The 24000-nt window shown below is 34.5% G+C and overlaps 1 protein-coding gene across 2 annotated transcripts in view; it reads right to left on the reverse strand.

Moving 5' to 3' along the window:
- The window catches only part of ATF7IP (activating transcription factor 7 interacting protein), a gene marked incomplete at its 3' end in the record, with an annotated part of 63160 nt that overhangs the window by 27304 nt on the left and 11856 nt on the right, over positions 1–24000 (reverse strand). For both annotated transcript variants that reach the window (XM_079715121.1, XM_079715120.1), the window contains exons 3-5: positions 19203–19348; positions 17622–17759; positions 7381–7446 (exon numbers count right to left, since the gene is read on the reverse strand). In XM_079715121.1, the coding sequence (XP_079571247.1) occupies positions 7381–7446; positions 17622–17759; positions 19203–19348 (350 nt within the window). The remainder of the gene's footprint in view (positions 1–7380; positions 7447–17621; positions 17760–19202; positions 19349–24000) is intronic.

Here is a 24000-nt window from a genome sequence, read left to right on the forward strand (position 1 = left end):
TCAAAAACTATTACAAGAGACAAAGAAGAACACTAGAACACTATATAATGAAAAGTCAACTGACCAGATATAACATTTGTAAATATATATGGACATATCATCTATGCCCCCAAATATAGGATGTAAAAATTGTTTTTTTTTAACAGAAAACCAGAAACACCATAATAGTAGGAATCTTCAGTACATCATTTTATATAATGGATAGATGTTCCAGACAGAAAATCAGTAAGGAATCCCTAGAAATGAACAAGACTAAAGATCAAACAGACAAATGTAGAAATTTTCACCCAACACACATTCTTCTTAAGCACACACAGAACTTTCTACAGTATAGATCATATATTAGGTCACAAAACAAGCCTGAACACATTTAAAATGATGAAAACCATACCAAATATCTTTGTGAATCACAATGGAATAAAACTTGAAATCAACATCATAAGGAAAATGGAAAAAAGTCACAAATACGTGGAAAACTTAAAAATCCAGTGAGTAAAATAAGAAATCACAACGGATACTAGAGGATATCTGAGATATATATAAACAAAAACACAACATACTAAATTTACGGGAAAATTGATGCAGCAAAAGTAGTACTAAGAGAAAAAGTTTGTGGTGGTAAATGCTTACAAAAAAAAAAAAAAAAAAACCAACCCTCAAATCAATGGCCTAACTTTACACCTCAAGGAACTAGAAAAGAAAAAAACAAACTAAACTCCAAGTTATAAGAAGGAAGGAAACAATAAAGATTACAGCAGAAATAAATGACATAGAGAATACAAAATCAATAGAAAAAAATTTTAAATTGGTAAAACCTTATCTAGATCACCTAAGAAAAAAGAAAGAAGGCATAAATAAACAAAATCATATATGAAACAGGAGGCATTATAACTGATGTCACGGAAAGAGAAGGATCATAAGACACTACTGTGGCAACAAATTGGATAATCTAGAAGAAATGGATAAATTCCTAGAAATATGCAACCTACTAAGACCGAATCAAGAAGAAATTAACTTGAACAGACCTAAACAAGTAAAGAGATTGAATCAGTAATCAAAAACATCCTAACAACCAAAAAAGTCAAGTACCAGATGGCTTCACTGGAGAATTTACCAGACATTTAAAGAAAATCAACAACAGCCCTTCTCAACTCTTCCAAAAAATTGAAGTGGAGGGAACACTCCCAAACTCAATTTATGAGGCCCACATTATCCAGATACCAAAGCCAAAGACACCAAAATGAAAGAAAATTACAGGCTAATATCCCTGATAAACATATATATAAAAATTCTCAACAAAATGCTAGCAAATAAAATTCATCAGCACATTAAAAAGAATTACACAACATGGCCAAGTAGGATTTATCCCTGGAATACAAGGATAGCTCAACATATGAAAAACAATCAACGTAATACTCCACATTAAAAGAATAAAGGGAAAAAAAAACCCACATGATCTTCTCAATTGTTGCAGAAAAAGCATTTGACAAAATTCAACACCTCTCGGGGGCTTCCCTGGTGACGCAGTGGTTGAGAGTCTGCCTGTCGATGCAGGGGACATGGGTTCGTGCCCCGGTCTGGGAAGATCCCACATGCCGCGGAGCAACTGGGCCCGTGAGCCAAAATTACTGAGCCTGCGCGTCTGGAGCCTGTGCTCCGCAACAAGAGAGGCCGCGATAGTGAGAGGCCCGCGCACTGCGATGAAGAGTGGCCCCCGCTCGCCACACTAGAGAAAGCCCTCGCACAGAAACGAAGACCCAACACAGCCAAACATAAATAAATAAATAAAGCAAACTGTCAACAAGTAAAAATAAAAAAAAAATAAAAATAAAATAAAAAAAAAATTCAACACCTCTCATGATAAAAATACTTGACAAGTTAGGAAACTACCTCAATATTAAAAAGACCATATGTCAAAAGCCCATAGCTAATATCATACTCAATGGTGAATAACTGAAAGCTTTCCCCCTAAGATAAGGAACAAGGTAAGTTTGCCCGCTCTCACCAATTTCTTCAACATGGCACTGGAAGGGCCTCACAAGAGCAATTAAGCAAGAAAAGTAAATAAAAGGCAGCCAAATCGAAAGGAGTAAAAGTATCACTGTTCACAGACGACATCTTATATTTAGATAACCCTAAAGAGGCCACACACACACGAAAAAGTCTGAACTAATAAATGAATTCAGCAATGCTACAGGATAGAAAATCAACACGAAAAATCACTTACATGTGGAATCTAAAAACTAAGACAAACTAGTGAATGTAACAAAAAAGAAACAGACTCATAGATATAGAGAACAAACGAGTGGATACCAGTGAGGAGAGGAACGGGGAGAGGGGCAAGATAGGGATAGGAGATTAAAAGGCACAAACTATTATGTATAAAATCAATAAGCTACAAGGATATATTGTACAGCTCAGGGGATATAGCCAATATTTCATAACAACTATAAAGGGAGTATAACTTTTTTTTTTTTTTTGTTACACGGGCCTCTCACCGCTGTGGCCTCTCCCCTTGTGGAGCACAGGCTCCGGACGCACAGGCTCAGCAGCCATGGCTCACAGGCCCAGCCGCTCCGCGGCATGTGGGATCTTCCCGGACCGGGGCACGAACTCGTGTCCCCTGCATCGGCAGGCGGACTCTCAACCACTGCGCCACCAGGGAAGCCCAAGGGAGTATAACTTTTAAAAATTGTGAATCACTATGTTGTACACCTGAGATTTATATAATATTGTAAATCAACTATACCTCAACAACAAAAAAGAAATCCAATGTACGTCTATATACAAACAATGAGCAATCTGAGAAAGAAATTAAGACAATAATCCCATTACAATATCACTAGAAAGAATAAAATATTTAGGAGCAAACTTAACCAAGACAGTAAAAGACCTTTACACTGAAAACTACAAAACCCTGTTGAAAGAAATAAAAGACACAAATAAATGGAAAGACATATTCATGGGGACTGAAAGACTTAATATTGTTAAAATGTCCATCCTATCCAAAGCGGTCAAAGGTTTCAATGCAATCCCAACCAAAATCCCTGTCATTTTTTGCAGAAGTAGGAAAAAGCATCCTAAAATTCATATGGAATCAAGAAACCCTGAATTGCCAAAACAATCTGAAAAAAGAACAATGCTGAAGGCTTCATACCTCCTGATTTTAAAAGCTACAGTAATCAAAACAGTTTGGTGCTGGAACACAGACAGACACATAGACCTGTGAAACAGAACAGAGATCCCAGAAATAAACTCTTATGTATACACTCAAATGATGTTCTACAAGGGTGCCAAGGTTACACAATGGGGAAATGACAGTCTTTTAACAAATGGTGTGAAAACTGGATATCCAAATGCAAAAGAATGAAGTCAGACCATTAAACCATACACAAGAATTTATTCCAAATGGATTAAAGACCTAAATGTAAAACCTAAGACTATGAAATTCCTAAGAGAAAGCATAGGGGGAAGCTTCATGACAGTGTATTTGGCAATGATTTCTTGGATCAAAGCAAAGGCAACAAAAGCATAAAAAGACAAAGGAGATTACATCAAACAAAATTTTCTGCACATGAAAGGAAACAATCAACAGAGTGAAACAGAAACCTATGGAATGGGACAAAATAACTGCGAATCATGTATCTGGTAAGGCGTTAATATCCAGAACATATAAAGAACTCCTACAACTTAACAACTAAGATACAAGTAACCAGATTTTAAAATGGCCGAAGGCCCTGAATAAACATTTCTCCAAAGAAAATATACAAAATGACCAACAAGCATATGAAAAGATGCTCAGCATCACTAATGAGAGAAATGAAAATCAAAACCACATTGAGATACAGCCTCACATCCATTAGGGTGGTCACTAACACAAAACAGAAAAAAACAAGTGTTGGCAAGAATATACAGAAATTGGAACCCTTGTGTCCTGCTGATGGGAATGTAAAATGGTGTGGCTGCTAAAGAAAAGTCTGGAGATTCCTCAAAAAAATAATCACAGAATTACCATATGACCCAGCAACTGCACTTCTGGGTATATATATCCAAGACTTTGATCTCAAAGAGGTCACACCAATGTTCATTGCAGCATTATTCATAAGAGCCAGGAGTTGAAAGCAGCCCAAACATCCATCAATAAATAAATGGATAAAGAAAATGTGGTATATACATACAATGGAGTATTATTCAGCCTTAAAAAAAGGAAATCCTGTCACATGTTGTAACACAGATGAAACTTGAGGACATAATGTTTTGTGAAATAAGGTAGTCACAAAACAACAAATACTGTATGACTGCACTTATGAGATATCTAGAGTAGTCAAAATCATGGAAACAAAGTAGAACAATAGTTTCCAGGGGTTAAAGGGGAGGGGAAATGGGAGTTGTTCTATGGGTACAGTTTCAGTTTTGCAAGATGAAAAATTTCTAGAGATCTGTTACACAACAATGTTAACACAGGTAACACTACTGAGTTGTAGAGTTAAAAATGGTAAATTTTATGTTAACTATTTCTATCATAATTAAAGTAAAAAGAATTTAAAATATTTTTAATAAAAAAATTGAAATGTAGGATTTAGATTCAATCTAAAATTTGTTTGAGAATCAAATATAAGTCATTGATTTTCATAGATAAAGGATGAGAAATATCTTGATATTTATTTTACAGTAAAAAACTAGAAAGGATGAAAGTTAAAGATATCACTAATAGAGCAGTAAAATGGATTAGATTATGCGTGTGGTCTTAATAGCAAACTGTCTATGAGGATTTTCTACTCTTTCAGAAATGAACAGAAAATGTTTTAAGACAAACCTGAACAGTGGGATTCACTATTAACTGGTTAATATCAAAGGACCAAGGAACAAATCTAAATAGAAGAAAAGCATCTGAAGTGTCATTGTTTAGTTATTTTCATAAGGGGGATAAAGTTCTAAACATTCTTTCTATATGTCTTATTTTTAAAACAGGAAGACACAGATGTAAAAGTACAGTGGATACCATAATTAAAGGGAATTAAACATGAAAGCACAAAATCTTTGAAATTTCTACAAATCTCTCTGACAAGAAGAAAACATTAACAAGAATGAGTTAGAAAGATGTCCAAGTTTTGAAATTTTAAATTGGCCTTATTCACAAACTAAAGAAGGAAGAAACAAAATTTGAAAAACGGAATACTACACCTTAAAATTTCCTTCAAGTGCCACACATACTAACTGCCCAAATTAATCTTTTCCAATCTTTAGGAATTACACAGTATTTGTCCTTGTTTCCATACCAGTTGTAGCCCTTCAAGACAAACTTTTCAGGGATTGTAGTATTTTCATTTTTATTCCTTAAGGTCTCTGCCTATCTTCTTTAACTAAACAAACAAGACTTGGAAAGTAGTTTTGAGAACAAATTTGATATGCACAAACACTGGAAAAGTACACGGTGGGCAGCACTGCTTAGTTCAGACACAGGATGAAAGGAAAAAATGGAAATTCATATTGCACAAAACAATGGAAAAATTTCAAACCCCTATATTTGGCTGAAGCATAGCAAATAAAGGTTAAACAAAGATTTATACCAATTTTCTAATATAAGAAATAAAACAGCTTAGTTTTTATACTGTGACAAAAAACCAAAGCTGAGAAAGTGGAGTTTAAAATCAGAGAATTAATTACATCATTGAAGAGGACCATAATTAAAAAATCTTTGGCTGTGGCCGAATGAGGGTTTGATGAGACTAGCCTGTGTAAACAAAGATAAAAACTATCAGTTGTTCAATAAAAGAGAGAAATCAGAGCTTAAAAAGTTTAGTTAAAAGAATACAGAGATGCAGAACAGATTAGTAGTTGCCAGGGTACAGGGAGTAAGGGTAGGGTTAAAGCAAGGTTGAAACTATAAAAGAACAGCATGAGGGAGTCCCTTTATGGTGAGGGAACAGTTCTGTATCTTGACAGTGGTGGCAGGTTATATAAATCTATACATGAGATCAAACTGCGTAGAAACACACACACACACAATTAATTCGTGTAAAAACTGGTGGAAACTGGTATGGTCTACAAAACTATTTAGTAGAATTGTACCAATTTCTTGGTTTTGATATTGTACTACAATTATAGAAGATTTCACCATTGGGGGAAGCTGAGTGAAGGGTTCATAGGAGTCTACGTATTATTGTTGCAACTTCCTGTGTATCTATCATTATTTCAAAATAAATTTTGTTTTAAAAAGTCAAGTAAAGAAGATATGAAAATGATTCAAGACAGAAAAATCCTACAGTAATAATGACTACTACTGAAATAATTATTATTGGCAATTACTATGTCCCAGGCAATGGAGATATCAAGACACAAAGAAATGTAACTTGCTCAAATGATTAAAAAAAAAAAAAAAGAAGAGGAGGAAAAGAAATTCAACTAAAAACAATACTGCAATGTACAAGTGCTATACTAAAAATACATATTACTGAATAACTAAGGAAACAACAAAAGCAAAAGTGTGACTACAGACTACAGTTTGTGTGCTATGCTATGACACTTGGACTAAACTACATGGGGGAAAAAAGGAAGAGGAGAACCAGGCTACTTGAGGCAGTGTATACTAAAACATTTTGGAGGAAATAATAGTCTAGACTAGGACACTGGCAAGTACAGGCATACCTTGTTTTACTGCACTTCGCAGATACTGCATTTTTTACAAATTGAAGGTTTATGGCAACGTGAGTCAAGCAAGTCTATAGGTACCATTTTTCCAACAGTATTTCCTCACTTTGCGTCTCTGTGTCACACTTTTCGGTAATTCTTGCAATACTTCAATATTTTATATTATTATTACATTGCTATGGTGATCTGTGATCAGTGATCTTTGACGTTACTGTCATTGTTTTTTGTTTTGTATTTCTTAATTAGGTATGTACATTGTTTTTTTAGACATAATGCCATTGCTCACTTAATAGACTACAGTGTAGTGTAAACATAACTTTTATTTTAATGAAAAAATGTTCTACAAATTTGTGACTTGCTTTATTGCAATAATCGTTTTACTGCAGTGATCTGGAACTGAACCTGCAATATCTCCAAGGCATGCCTGTATGTAAAAAGAGAAACATGGTAAGGCAAATCCCCAAAACATAATCTTAAAGATGGATAGAAAATACAACTTCAAGAATGCCTTATATAAATAGATTAATATGTACTGATGTATGAAAACAGTGAGGATTAGAAACAGTTAATAATTAGTTCTAGAGTAGCAGCTCCGGAAACAACATGCAGGAAGTGCACAGGATGAAAGCAAATTTCAGACCTGTAATAAAGAGTTTCCTCCTAAATCAGCACTTCCTAATATTACCACTTAAGGCTAAATATTAATTATGCAAGAATAGAAATTCTTACTTCTTGTCTTTTCTTAAGATCTTCTTTGGCTGCTCCAAAGCGTTTGGTTAACCTGGCTATCTTGGCCTAAAAAGAGCAAAAACGAGACGGAAATCAAATGGCATTATAGTATTAAAAAGGAACCCATACATACATAACAAGAAACCCACAGGTAATAGGATCCTCAGAAGATAGCTAACAGCAAAGAAAATAAGGCAAGCTGACTGTAAAACATATATGTGAAAAATACAGAAAATCATAACAAAAACGTAAACACTCTTAATTTTGTAAGATTGGCTTTTTTCCTCCTTGAACTGTGGATGTTTGCTCACAAACCAGTATATTTCTGAAAATGTGTGCTTGCATTTGTTATTTTTTAACACAGTTGTAACCACACTTAATTTTCTTACTGAGAAGTGTATAGTAAGCATAACTATAAATCCCTTACTGATAGTACATATGAGTATATGTATAATATATTGAATCATTAGTTATACAGTCTCTTTCCTACTGGATGTGTTCAATTGTTTCTTAACTAACTGCTGTAGTCAAATAACATGCAATTAATAATTTTGTTCTTTCAGATTACTTACTTAAGCTACATTCACAGAGGTGGAATTCCTGAGACAGAGTATATTTTTAAGGCTCCTATCTAAATGCTTTTCAGACAGGCTTTGTTAATTTACACTTTCAATAGCAATGTATATAAATGTTCACATGATATTACTCTTTGAAGTATTTAATTTCATATTGTGTTAACCTTTAAAAAACTGACAAAAATGTTACCTTCTTAGTGTTAACATTTGTCAGTGAGATTATTTTATTAATCATTTGTACTGCTTATTAAACACTGCCTGATCACATATTTTGCCCACATACATATTCATAAAAATTTAATACCAGAGGCAGAAAGGAAAAAAATAGAAAAATTACCCCATCACCACATGAATATTTTCTTTGTATTTATTTCCTTTAAGTCTTTTACTAAGGCATGGCTATGATACTCAATTGGTTTTTCTTGTGGCTGCTGCTGTCATTTTATGATAAATATATTTTTAAGAATTTGAAACTTCTGAGTGCGTTCATGAGGCCTGCCTAAGGAAGTGTTCTTCCAGATAATTTCAATTAGCCAATACAATCATATCATAAAAAGAAAATATTATTTACTTTTAAAACCTTTTTTCCCAAAATAGTCACTTCTAAAGGAGACCCCAAAACTTAAAAAGTATTCAAGTCCACCGATATGGGCTAGGCAATCAATTACCTATGACTCCCAAGGTGAAGATTTTCCTCAGGACTTAATTATTTATGCATATGATTAATACCCAAGGACATGTACAGCACAATTTTTAAAATTCTTAATATGGATTTACCTTCCTGTAACTAAAATATTTAAAGTAATTTTTTCAAGAAAGGTATATGAGAAAGTGTTTTCTGTACTCCAACTTATACAAGAGTGTCTTTCATTTTTTCTTTTGGCAGGCTATCTGGTAGGTATTCTATAAATTGCATAATATGTATAGTATTATTATTTGCCCTTAAAAATGAAAACAAATTTAAAACATTATTTTGTATATGTTATATATGGGGAAAGGTCTAGAAGAATAAACACCAAAGCTAATGGTGGTTACCTCTAGAGGCTATGATTGGCAGGCAGTGTAAAGAGAGCTTCAATTTCATGTCATATACATCTATAGTATTCAAATATTTCTTTAAAACATTTTTTTATCACTTCAAAATTTAAACTACTGGCAGAGGAAAAACATAACAAAATTTAGACACAGACATGCTTTCTTCTGCCATTTAATATTATAAAAAAGAAATCAAAGAGCAGAGTTTTTGTGTTGTTTTAATCTAGAGAAACTACAATTTTTAATTATAATTCAAAATATCTGTCATAATATGTCTAAGATTGGGTCTCTTTTTCTGGCAAGTATTCTGTGAGATCTTTTAAAAACTCTATAAACAAGTCTTTTTTTAGTGAAGGAAGGTAATATTCTATTACTATATCTTTGATTACTACTACTATTTCATTTGCTCTTGATTTCTTAGGCATATCTATCATTTCTTGTATAATGGCACAATGGTATCTGTTTAAATAAAAGTTGCATAAATTGTTGGGATTCAGACACACTGGGGCCTTGTTTAGCAAACTATGCAAACCAAGAATTTCTTTGTTATGTACCAAGGAATATCTCAGGAAATAATTCTGTGTGGGAAAAAAAAAGGAATCCTATATCGTTTGCCTAATAACAAATATTAGCACTCAAAAAAGCTAGTGAATAAACAGACACATGGTATTCATTATTCAAAACTCTCTCTTGGATTAGGCAGCCACAGATTTACTCATTGAGGGAGGCGAGTGGGAGGGGAGACTGAAAGAAAAGACTGAAAAAGCTATTTTCAGTTAAAACTACTTAAAATGGCATTTTATAAATCATAACCAATGGAACAGTGGATTCCAGAGTGTGTTGACAGCTTTTCCATAAAAAATCCAGTTGAAATTTTGAGTATCCTGAATTTGCATAGTGATTTGAGAGGAATCAAGTCTTCCTATCCAGGAACATGGTATATCACTGTTGACTCATGTTTTCTTTTTCTGTCCGTTTTCTTCATAATGGTCTTGAAATTTTGTTTTTCGGTTTATTCTTAAGTATTTTCTTATTTTTAAATGTCTACCATATGTGAAACCATTTTCTCATTACAATTTCCCACTGGTTGTTGCTGATGTACAGCAAGGCTACTAGAATGTTTTCCTTTTATCAGTTAGTTGCTAAGCATTACAGTTTATCATTTACCATTATTACTCCTCATTCCTTTTTCCTGTTTTATTTTATTGCCCTGTCACCAAAGTTCTAAATAGCAGCACAGATAAGGCATCCTTGTCCTATTCTCAACTCTAATGGAAATATTTCCAAAGATCCACTATTAAATATGATATTTATAACAGGTTTCTGATAATCTTTATGAGATTTAAGGTACTTCCCTCCTATTTTTTCCAACAGCTGGTCAGTTTTAGCAAATCCTCCTTGTTTGGTATCTACTGAGATGATCACACAATTTACATCCTTCTTCTGTTAGTACAGTGAAATATAATGGTTAATATTGAACCAGCCTTACATTCATGAGAAACCAATGCTGGAAAATAAAACCGGCCTATATTTGTTCTTTTCTTATGCCACAGAATTCCACAGTTGGGTGTGTTTCATAAAATGAGGCCTCATCTTTTCCTATACTCTGGAAGTGTTTATATGAGGAGTGAATTACCTGTTCCTCAAATGTTTGTCAGAATTTTCTGGCAAGGCTTTTGGGGCCTAATGATTTATTCTGAAACAGATTTTCACTACAAGTGACTACAATTTTAACACAGTTCCTCATAATTTTCAGCTTTCTACTTTCTTCTTAGATAAAATGAACTTCATAGGTATAAGGTTGTATATAATAATGTTCTCTTACTTAAAGAATCTCCTCTAGATCTTTATTTCTTGCCTTTTTGAATCCTTATACAGTTTATTTGTACTTCTATTTGTAGATCAAAAATGTATCTACTTTTAAGGCTTTTCAATAAGCTTTTGTCTTTATTGCTCAATCTTCAAAAAGGGTTGGCTTTTTTGCTATTTCTATGAACTCCTTCCTCCTTCTCTGGGTTTTAGTTTGTTATTGCTATTTTTCCCTAGCAAAGGAGATGCACATATAATGCTTTTTTATTTTTCTGTTTGTTAGTAATAAATTAAAATTATAAATTTCCCTTTGAATACTGCATCAGCTTTAACTTACAAGTTTTAATATGTAATGTATTATTATAGTTCTGACCTAAAGAGTTGAGAATGTCCATTTTTAAATTCCTCTTTGTAATTATCTGGAAGTATGTTTTGGGGGAAGGTACCATCTGGGAGAGGAGAAAAGCTAAATATCTGTTGATAATTTCTAATTTTATTACACAGTTACTACTGAATCCACAACAAATGACGGTGGTTAGCATTTTAAGATGTTCTTAGAAATCACTACATTTCTAATGTGACAATGCATTAAAGATATATAAACCTAAAAATTATATATTTTCCTACTTAAAAAATAACAAAATTTGTGGACATAACTCTTTGGGTTTACCTTACAATTTGACATCTCTGAAAAAGTGAAAATACATAAAACATTTTCAAGATTCAGAAAGCAACAATCCCTAAACTAACACAGAAAATAATTATATAATGAATTCTCTATATATTCCGATGTTGACAATTTTTTCAGCTCTTATAAAATATGTTTAGTACACAGAAAATAAGCTAATAATTACAAACAGGCTTTATGGACAAAAGTCATAACACACAGTGAACTATTATTTAAAACTTAAAAATACCTTTAATCAAGAACTAGTCCACTGAAAAAATACATATGAATGGCAACTAATTTGAAAATCCATAAAAATCTAACGTCCTTTATCTATAGAGAAATTTATATATTAAAAATTATAGCAGAATAGAGACCTTCATGAGTTCCTTCTAGAGATAAAGTCCACATTACTCAATTCTATCCTCTTACCACAGTTTTTAATGTATGGTAAATTTTTATACTTATGGCAAAGGATCACAAGTCCTTTAAAAGTCTACTTTTTTGTAACTGCAGAGTTAAAAAAAAGCCACTAATACTAAAATTAATACTATTAAATTATGTATTCCTTAAAGCAAAATACCTACTAAGCCACTGGTGATTATTTGCTTTCAATTGTGTTTTGACTTTGAATGCTATAAAACTCATACTGGATTCTGCCAAAGGAAGTCAGGTATAATAAATGAATATATATGCACATCAGGAAGACGTACTCATCTACTGCTATGATATGAGATACAGAAGTACTATATACACACTGCAATATTTTCAAATAGTTTACTGTCAGCTCTACCTAAAAAATAGTAAATTATTTAACAAAATACATAATTATTTGCTGACGCATATGATAAAGTAGGCTTTAAGTTGAAGAACTTGAAAACAATAATTATTAAAATATTGAAAGAGTAAGTGACATCACCAAAAATGCCTGAGTGAGGAACTTCAGGGTTGTCTCTTCCCCAAAGCAACTAATTAGCTTGCAAGCATTGTTAGAATCAACTTTTGGAATCTACTCAAAAACTTACAATAGCTAAGAGAAGACTTAGGGAATAATAAAGCTGCACTTTGCAGTATGACAGCACTGTAGGGTCTTTTAAAATTGTCCTTTATGATTCCCCACACCCAGATCAGCAGCAGCTATAAGGATGACAGCTGGGATACCTGGAGCAAGTTATGAGTGCCACAGGAAGCAATATGCACCTTGTTTTCTCTAGTAACTCCCTCAAAAACCAGCACAAAGCCTGGCCTTTGATTCACCCAAGTCTGAGTAATTCCCAAGGCTGGGGCAGCATTCCAGACAGATTTTCCCAAAAAGATTTAAAGGTGCTGGTATTGGCACAGCAGCTTGAGGCATAGAACAATTTGGACAAAGAATATAAAGAAAAGCCTGGGATGGAAAAGGGCAGAAAAAAGACAGACAGCAAAAGGGGGCTTTAAAAGCTCTCACCCATGTCAGGAAATTGAGAAGAATATCTGAATGCCCAGGGCAGAATGCATGCTCAAAAATGGGCTGAAAAGACCCTAAGCTTTCACCTCTGACTGGCTTTCAGAGTCTGTGCAAGCAGGAAGGAAAGGATAAGGCAAGTTTGATAAAGCAGGTTGTAAATGGCCTAGATTAAGTGTGGAAGGAGTGCTCCAACACAGCCAATCTGCAAAGACTTGGGAGAGTAATATTTTTCCTTCTTTAGGCTCCAGGCATTTAAGGTAACTGTCAAAACACAAGCTGACCACTAAGCTAATAAAACACAGACTTTAGTGGTCACACACAATAATGAATACATACTTTCTAAAAATAGTTGAGAAAACTCACTAAGCAAGCAAACAACAAACCACAACAAGCAGCAACAACAAACCCTGGACAGGAGGGGAAAACCTGATTTTCTGAACTGCCACATTACAATATTCAAAATATCCAGTTTTCAACAGTAACAACAAAAAAAATAGGAGGTATACAAAGAAATAAGTATGGTTTATTCACAGAAAAAAAAAGAATTAACAGAAATATAGGTCAGGCATAGGACTTACTAGACAAAGACTTTAAACAGATGGTTTTAAATCTATTCAAAGAGCTAAAGGACACACCAGAAAAAGAACTTAAAAAAAAAAAAAGGAAAATAATGTCTCACCAAATAGAGAATATCAATAAAGAGACAGACATTATATAAAGAAAACAAATATAAATTCTGGAGCTGAAAGTACAATAACTGAAATTAAGAAATTCACCAGAGAGTTTCAACAGATCTGAGCAGGACAGGGCTGTAAAGGAACAGTTTTGTATACTATTGAAGATAAGTAGGTATCAATTCAAGATGTTAAGTGTAATCCCCAGAGTAATCACTAAGGAAAAAGCTAAGAAATTTACAGAAAGAGAAAGACAAAGAGAATCAAAATGGTTCACTAGAAAAAAATCAATCACAGAAGAAGGCAGTAATGTAGGAATTAAGGGGGGAAAAGGTGGAAGACAAATAAAATGGCAGGAGTAAGTCTTTCCTTATCTGTAACTAATTTAAATGTAAACAGACAAAAACTCTCCAATTAAAAGGCAGAGACTGGCAAACTGGGTAAAAAATCATGACCCAACTCTATGCTGTCTACAAGATTTCATCAAAGTTTGAAACTTTTGTGAATTAAAGGATATTATCAAAAAAGGAAAGTGCAAAGAAAACTTACACGGTGGGTGAGAATATCAATCATTATAAATCGTGTATTTCTAAGTGTTCAGTATCCAAAATATGTAAAGAACTCTTACAGCTCAACAACAGAAAGGCAAAACAAACAAAACAAAAAGAACTTGAATAAATATTTCTCTAAAGAAGATATGCACATGTTCAACAAACACAGGAAAAGATGTTCAACATCATTAGCCATTAGGAAAATGCAAACCAAAACCACAATAAAATACCACTTCACACCATTAGGATGTTATAATAATAATTTTAAAAATACACAGACAGTGACAAGTGTTGGCACGGATGTGGAGAAATGGAACCCTCACATTGCTGGTGGGGAGTAAAGTATAAAATGGAGTAGCTGATCTGGGAAAAAGTTGAATGTTCTTCAATAAATTAAACAAAGAATTACCATAGGACCCACGATTCCATTCCTAGGTATATGCCCAAAAGATTTGAAAACAGGTATTCAAACAAATACTTGTATATGAATGTTCATAGCAGCATTATTTACAATATCCAAAAGGTGGAAACAACCCAAATGCCCATCAAATGTTCATCAGCCAAAGAATACATAAACAAAATGTGTGTGTGTGTGTGTATACACACAAGTTAACATCTTGAATTAATTCCTACTTATTTTCAATAGTACAGAAATATAAATATTACTTAGCTATGAAAAGGAATGTAGTATTTGATACATGCTACAACATATATGAACCTTAAAACCATTATGCTAAGAAAAACAGGCCAGACACCAAAAGTTACATATTGTATAATTCTGTTCATATGAAATATGCAGCACAGGTAACTCAGTGGAGACAGAGAGCAGATTCATGCTTCCAGAGGGACAGGGGGGAGGGGGAAATGAGAAGTGACTGTTCAATGGGTAGAAGGTTTTCTCCTGGATTGATGAAAATGTTTTGGAACCAGATAGAGATGATGATCATACAACAGTGTGTATGTACTAAATGCCACTGAAGTGTAAACTTTAAAATGATTGTTATCTGAATTTTACTTCCATAAACAAAGAAAGAGATGGGAACTAAATTGGGCCGAGTAAAATTTAAATAAATGGCATGGTAAGGGCAGATCATAAATGAATGGGAGAAGCAATATGAAGTCAGAGGCCTGAAATAAAAATACTATGGACATTAATACTCTGTAGGACAGTGAAGGAACTGGTGGGTATTAGGAAAAGTGGATCAAAATCTAGGAGATCCAAATTACAAATCGAAGAATGAATACAGATTTAAACTGGTACACAGTTGAGCAAACTGGACTATACAGAAGAGAGTGAACAAGAAGTATTTTAGAAAGATGTGTACAATGCTTGAGAAGGACCAACAAAGACTTAAAAAGCAGTACCAAAGTTATCATGTAAAAGGTTGTTACTATAATCAAGAAATTGGGTAATGATGGCCTTGCAGATAGAAGAAGCAAAAGATAGAGTTTTATAAGAAACAAAAAAAGTTGTAATTTGGCAACCCACTGTGCATATGTGAAGTGATAAAGAGGAATCAGTTTCCAAGAACTAAAAAATTGTGAATAACAGGAACAACGGGAAGATATTCCGTGAAGATTTTTCTAAGAATTCAAGAATTGTGAGTAAGAGGAACAATGTGAAGGGGGACTTATTTGTGGAGAAGATGACTGGTTTGATGTTGGAAAGATTCAGATTCTGAGGCTACAAAGAAATATCCAAGTGCAAAGGTTTATTAAATGTTAGCTGCAGACTTGCATCTTAAGTAAGACTATAAGAGTCAAAATCTCAGGTTCTAGAAACACAAAACCATAGATGCAGCCATGGGAGTGATAACAAACAACAAATGAAATTACTTTCTTAAATCTTCAGACATTTTCAAGTTCTCATTCAAAATTCTTAACAGTACTAGTAAAATAAAGTTTAATGATGAGACAATGCTGTCACTATATAAGGACCTGCTAAAGGTAAGAAACAGGACTAGTGGTGTCCTCAGTGATACATTATGAAATTATTAATAATAAAGTCTTTGTAGTAAAGTCTCACTGTAAATAAAACTAACAATATGAAACCAAAAAAGTAACTTGTAGGCTGTCAAATATAATACCTAAATTCTAGTCATATTTGGTTGCAATTTGCTTTTAACTGTGAAGAAGCAACTTTATTTTCACGGACCACTTCTCCCTCATTCGTAAAAAAGGCTCTATAAGTGGTTTGCAAGTCAGCATCTGAGACTATGCTTATATGGAATGAATGTACTGATAGAATTTTCCAGTTTCTTAGTCTTGGAGTAAAATGAATTACTGCAGCATGCTACCTACCGTGTGCTCATTTCAACTGATTAGAAGCTCTAGCACTACATGTTAACATACAGATGTATTTAATAAAAAATTAAAAGTAGTAATTATTAATATAGATTAACAAGCTAATATCTTTAAAAAATACGATTCATGGGAGAAGTGGATTAAAATAAAAAGAATCACAGCAAATATTATTTAGTACTCATGACATTTTAGATGACGTCAGCCTTTCTTCACTGAATGAAGAAATATTTAAGATGCGCTAAGTTAGATTATTTCTGAAGCTCTGCTCTGCTGGGTTGAACTATGTATCTCAAAAGTATATGAAAGTCTGAACCCCAAGTATCTCAGAACATGACCTTATTTGGAAAGAGGGTCATCACAGAGGTAATTACAGCTGACTCTTGAACAACACAGATTTGAACTGGGTGGGTCCAATTATACATGGATTTCTTTTTCAATCAATATAGTACCTATATTTTTACTGTACAGATCTTTAAGTTAAGTGTGGGGAAAAGTTTGTGTTCAATTAGAGATCACCAGATGTGAAATCAAAAGAACTAGGGCTTGAGTTCCGATTCTATCTGAAGTGTTTCAGCTACTGCCTTGGGTGAGTCATTTATCAATTCCTTCATTTTTTGAAGCAGATACCAGTGTACAGATTTTCAACTGAAGGGGGTGGGGACAGCACCTCTAACCTTCACATTGTTCAAGAGTCAACTGTAGTTAAGATAAGGTCATACTGGAATAGGGTGGGTCCTAATCCAATATGACTAGTATCCTTGTAAAAAGGGAAAATTTGGAAACAAACATACAGATACAGCACTTTGTGAAGATGAAGCCAGAAATCAGGGTGATACTTCTACAAGACAAGGAATGCCAAAGACTGTCAGTAAACCATCTATAGCTAGAGTAGACGTAAGGAACAGATTCTTCCTCACAGCCCTCAGAACCAATCCTGACGACAGCTTAATCTTGGACTTTCAGCCTCCAAAACTATGAGACAATATGTTTCTGTTGTTAAAGCCATCCAGTTCATGGTACTTTTTGTTAATGGTAGCCCTAGCAAACTAATAGAGGCTCCTTTTATTTCTAATACTTAAAAGTTAAATATACTTTATTGCCAACTTCAAAAACATATCCCAGAAAGTAAGTTATAAAAATGATGACACACGGATATGCAATTCAAGTCAGTGTACAAACCTGTAGTTCAGTTAAAACTGTTTTATGCCTCTTGTTACACTCAATCTTTTCCACTCGTGTTTTCAATTCTGCCAACGTCTTATCAAATACACCACACTGTAGCGCACACAGTTTTTCTTCCAGCAACCACTGTACAACCTAAAAAAATACATATTCCTTTGTTATAGCAAAAAAAGAATTTCAAGCAAGCAGCAAACAGTAAATATTCTGAAGTACTAATAAGATAGTACTAATATATTAATTTAAAAAAATATACTGGCATCCATAACACAATGCTATCTGCTGAAATCCTCCACTTCTACAAATATAATATCTACTATAACACAATAAAGTGTACTAAAAATAGAAAATTTCCAGAGGGTGAAATTTTTAAAACATTTTGAAATTGAAGTTTTAATATTTTCTTCCCACACCCTCTACTGTGATTTAAAAGAAACCAGTTGAAGGTAAGGAGCAGGTTTTAAATTTTCTAATCTGTTACAGATGATATTTTTGTGAGACACTAAGAATGTCATTGCACTATGAAATTCCTATAAAACATTTCTAAATGCCTACTCACAATTTCCATATTTATCTCATTATGGACCCATAACAAACAGGACACAAGGTGCAACCCACAGACCATCCCTGAATTACACTGCTCTAGAGGAGTAAACCCTCAGTATATACAGAAGTATATTTCAAAATGCTTTCTCATAGCTATCTTCATATTTCTAATAGCTCTATAAGAAAGACTAAACAAGCATTATTATCACCATATGGTTAAAAGAAAAAAGACACTGGGAGAAAAAAAAATCACTTTTGTACTGCCTCTCTGTTCCTTTCTCTAATGGGGATATTTATACTTTATCTGAGTAGAGGAACACTGGCCTAGATTTATAATTTTACCATTAAATCTATAAGACCTTGAAAAATTTTCACCTGAGTGTTCTATTCTTCTCTTAAAAAGGCATTTGTCATCAATATTTGTGAACACATCTTGAAAAATATATTAAATACTTTATATTTTCATTATTTCTATCTCTAGTCTAACACATATAGGGGGAAGTTTCCAAAGTCTGTACTTTAAATATTCCCTTTCCCTAGTCATTCGAAAGCCTTGTGCATACCATTTTTAATACTAAGCCTAAGGTACATAACAAAGATTTTAGAACGTAGGGACTTACAGCCATGAAACCAGCTTATGATAAAAAGTATAAAAACTAAAATGTTAACATATAAGACTCTAATGTTTCCACTAGAATAAAGTTCAATATAGAAAAAAAATAAAAGCTGAAAACTGGTATTCAGTTTTGTTACTAAAGCAAATAAGAAAAGAAACCATAATTTCTCTCCCATTTTGAAAATTACTACCATATCTAAAAAAACAAAACAAAACAAAATATTTAGCTTCAAAAGAGTCATAAGGAATTTTAGAATTAAATTATTAAGGGTAATAAGCTTAACCAATTTCTTCAAGTTCTTTCTTTCTATGAAAAAGCTGAATATTTCAGTAAAATACAGAGTAACGTCAAAAATCTAGAAGAATAAAGATGGTGGTGTTTTTTGTTTAATATGGTTTTAACTTATAATCTCTAACACCTTTTGTAGCTTCTGGTTTATATCTCCTTTGGCTGTAATCTTTACTTGAAACTCTGCCTCATATTCGTCTTCCATATATCGACGGCGTTTGGACTGTACATTGTCCATGTCCTCTGACTTAGAACGTTTTCTTCTAAAAAATTCACCTGAGAAGAAAAAGCATAATGACCAGTCAGCTGTTTTTATTACAGATAGACCTTAATGCCTCTTCTCCATCCTCAGGAAAACATTATTTCTAGCTATCAAAATAGCACTCTCAATAAATTATTTTATGAATTGTTTTTGTGATCAGAAAAGTAAATAGATAGCTTTTACCTTAAACTTGAAATGATTTTCAATATGCTAAATAAGAACCTCTGAACACTAAATAAGTAAATGTACAAACAACATGAACAAAGAACATTTTTTCCTTGAAATCTTCGTATTAAGATGGAAGCTCAACTAACAATATGGGGTGAGAAGAAATCATCTCAAATTCATTCCTTTCACTAAATTCTCTAGTGTATATGAATTCTCTGACAAAATACAGTATTCATTCATAAGTCACAGATTTCTCAGTATTTATTCTCACATCACATGCTTCTACTAACTGTGCATAGCTTTAATTATTTAATTCTTCATCCTCAGTAAATTTTCTTCCTCAGTAAGTTTAGGAAAAATTCTTCCTTAATCACCAGCCTTAGGAAAATAGTATTAGTTATTCTTAACATATCCTAATAAATTTCAATTATATAAAAATAATAAAATTAATGTCATTATAAAGGTAAATTTGGTAAAGAATAGATGTTCAAAGACCTTCACTTAGAAAATTTCTGTTTCAAATACTGGTAACACTCATGAGATCATAACATATTTTATATGGTGTCTTTTTCAATATAGAAACAGGGAAATATTAAAATATTAAAATCTCCACACTATCTATGAGGCTATTATTAAAATCCAATTCTATTCTACGATTTCCCTAGTATCATAACTTATGTAGTCACAGAGAGATAAGGTCAAGATGGCAGAGTAGAAGGAGGTATGCTCATCCCTTCTTACAAGAACACTGGAATCACAACTAACTGCAGAGCAACCATTGACAAAGAAACACTTGAACCTACCAAAAAAAGATACCTACATCCAAAGACAAAGGGGAGGGGCGAGACAATAGGAGGAGCACAATCGTGATAGAATCAAGTCCCATACCCACCAGGTGGACGACCCACACACTGGAGAACAACCGTACCACAGTTCTCCCACTGGGGTGAAAGTTCTGAGCCCCATGTCAAGCTTCCCAACCTGGGGGTCTAGCAACGGGAAGAGGAGGCCCCAAAGGGTCTGGCTTTGAGGGCCAGTGGGATTTAATTGCAGGATCTCCAGAGGACTGGGGGAACCAGAAACTCCACTCTTGGAGGGCACACAGAGGGTCTTGTGCACATCAGGACCCAAGAGAAAAGATCAGTGATCCCACAGGAGACTGGGCCAGACCTGCCTGCTAGCACTGGAGGGTCTCCTGCAGAGGTGGGGAGTGGCAGTGGCTCACTGAAGGGACAAACACACTGGCAACAGCAGTTTTGGGAAGCACTCATTGGCATGAGCCCTCTCAGAGGCATCATTAGCCCCGCCAAACTGCCTGTAGGCTCCAGTGCTGGGTCACCTCAGGCCAAACAACCAACAGGAAAGGAACACAGCCCCACCCATCAGCAGAGAAGCAGATTAAAGTTTTACTGAACTCTGCCCACCAGAGAGACACAACCCAGCCCTACCCACCACCAGCCCCTCCCATCAGGAAGCCTGCACAAGCCTCTAAGATAGCCTCAGCTACCAGAGGGCAGACAGCAGAAGCAAGAAGAACTACAGTCCTGCAGCCTGTGGAATGAAAACCACAATCACAGAAAGGTAGGTGAAATGAAACGGCAGAGGATTATGTCCCAGATGAAGGAACAAGATAAAACCCCAGAAAAACAACTAACTGAAGTGGAGATAGGCAACCTTCTGGAAAAAGAATTCAGAATAATGATAGTGAAGATGATCAAGGACTTCAGGAAGAGAATGGAGGCAAGGATCGAGAAGATGCAAAAAATGTTTAACAAAGACCTATAAGAACTAAAGAAGAAACAAACAGAGATGAACAATACAATAACTGAAATGAAAAATACACTAGAAGGAATCAACAGCAGAATAACTGAGGCAGAAGAACAGGTAAGTAACCTGGAAGACAGAATGGTGGAAATCACTGCCGTGGAACAGAATAAAGAAAAAAGAATAAAGAGAAATGAAGACAATCTAAGAGACCTCTAGGACAACATTAAACGCACCAACATTCTCATTATAGGGATTCCAGGAGGAGAAGAGAGACAGAAAGGACCTGAGAAAATATTTGAAGAGATTATAATTGAAAACTTCCCCTAACATGGTAAAGAGTCACCCAAGTCCAAGAAGCACAGAGAGTCCAAGGCAGGATAAACCCAAAGAGGAACACACCAAGACACATGGTAATCGAATTGGAAAAAATTAAAGACAAAGGAAAAATATTAAAAGTAACAAGGGAAAAACAACAAATAACATACAAAGGAACTCCCATAAGGTTATCAGCTGATTTCGCAGCAGAAACCCTGCAGGCCAGAAGTGAGTGACATGATATATTTAAAGTGATGAAAGGGAAGAATCTACAATCAAGAATACTCTACCCAGCAAGGCTCTCATTCAGATTTGACAGAGAAATCAAAAGCTTTACAGAAAAGCAAAAGCTAAGAGAACTCCTCTAGGTGGGTAAGAGAACAGCAACATAAAACAACCTTCTACATATATAGACTGCTATATCAAAACCTCATGGGAACAGCAAACCTAAAAACTACAATAGGTACGCACTCAAAAAAGAAAAAGTGGGCTTCCCTGGTGGCTCAGTGGTTGAAAGTCCGCCTGCCGATGCAGGGGACACGGGTTCGTGCCCCGGTCCGGGAAGATCCCACATGCCGCAGAGCGGCTGGGCCTGTGAGCCATGGCCGCTGAGCCTGCGCGTCCGGAGCCTGTGCTCCGCAACGGGAGAGGCCACAACAGTGAGAGGCCCGCGTACCGCAAAAAAAAAAAAAAGAAAAAAAAAGAAAAAGAAAAAGCAACCCAGACACAACACAAAGGATGGTCATCAAACCACAAGAGAAGAGAACAAAAGAGGAAGGGAAGAAAAAAGACCTACAAAAACAAACCCAAAACAATTAAGAAAATGGTAATAGGAACACACATATTGAGAATTACCTTAAATGTAAATGGATTAAATGCTCCAACCAAAAGACACAGACTGGCTGAATGGATACAAAAACAAGACCTGTATATATGCTGTCTACAAGAGACCCACTTCAGACCTAGTGACACATACAGACTGAAAGTAAGAGGATGGAAGAAGGCATTCCATGCAAATGGAAATCGAAAGAAAGCTGGAGTAGCAATACTCATTTCAGACAAAACAAACTTTAAAACAAAGACTGTTATAAGAGACAAAGAAGGACACTACATAATGGTCAAGGGATCAATCTAAGAAGACATACCAACTGTACATATATATGCACCCAACATAAGAGCACCTCAATATATAAGGCAAATACTAACAGCCATAAAGGGAGAAATCAACAGTAGCACAATAATACTAAAACTTTAACTTTTCATCAATGGACAGATCATTGGGGCAGAAAAGCAATAAGGAAACACAGGCCTTAAATGACACATTAGACCAGATGGACTCAACTGATATTTATAGAACTTTCCATCCCAAAGCAGCAGAATACACATTCTCAAGTGCACATGGAACATTCTCCAGGATTGACCACACGCTGGGCCACAAAGGGAGCCTCGGTAAATTTAAGAAAATTGAAACCATATCAAGTATCTTTTCTGATGACAATGCTATGAGATTAGAAATAAACTACAAGAAAAAAACTGTAAAAAACACAAACGTGTGGAGGCTAAACAATATGCTACTAAACAACCACTGGATCACTGAAGAAATCAGAGAGGAAATCAAGAAGTACCTAGAGACAAATGAAAATGAAAGCCACCCAAAACCTGTGGAATATGGCAAAGGCATTTCTAAGAGAGAAGTTTACAGAAATATAATCTTACCTCAGGAAACAAGAAAAATCTCAAATAAGCAACCTAACCCTACATCTAAAGCAACCAGACAAAGAACAAACAAAACCTAAAGTTAATAGAAGAAAAGAAATCATAATGATCAGAGCAGAAATATAGAGACAAGTAAAGATAAATGAAACTAAAAGCTGGTTCTTTGAAAAGATAAACAAAATTGATAAACCTTTAGCCAGACTCATTAAGAAAAAAAGAGAGATCACTCAAATTAATCAAATTAGAAATGAAAAAGGAGAAGTTACAACTGACACCACAGGAATACAAAGGATCATAAGAGACTACTACAAGCAACTGTATGCCAATAAAATGGATGACCTGGAAGAAATGCACAAATTCTTAGAAAGATACAGTCTCCCAAGACTGAACCAGGAAGAAACAGAAAATATGAACAGGCCAATCACAAGCACTGAAACTGAAACTGTGATTTTAAAACTCCCAACAAACAAAAGTCAGGAACTGATGGCTTCACAGGCGAATTCTATCAAACATTTAGAGAAGAGCTAACTGCTATCCTTATGAAAATGTTCCAAAAAATTGCAGAGGAAAGAGAACTCCCAAACTCATTCTATGAGGCCACCATCACCCTGATACCAAAACCAGACAAAGATACCACAAGAAAAGAAAATTACAGGTCAATATCACTGATGAATATAGATGCAAAAATCCTAAACCAAAT

This window comes from Hyperoodon ampullatus (genome assembly GCF_949752795.1).
Source record: "Hyperoodon ampullatus genome assembly, chromosome: 11".
NCBI lineage: Eukaryota > Metazoa > Chordata > Mammalia > Artiodactyla > Ziphiidae > Hyperoodon > Hyperoodon ampullatus.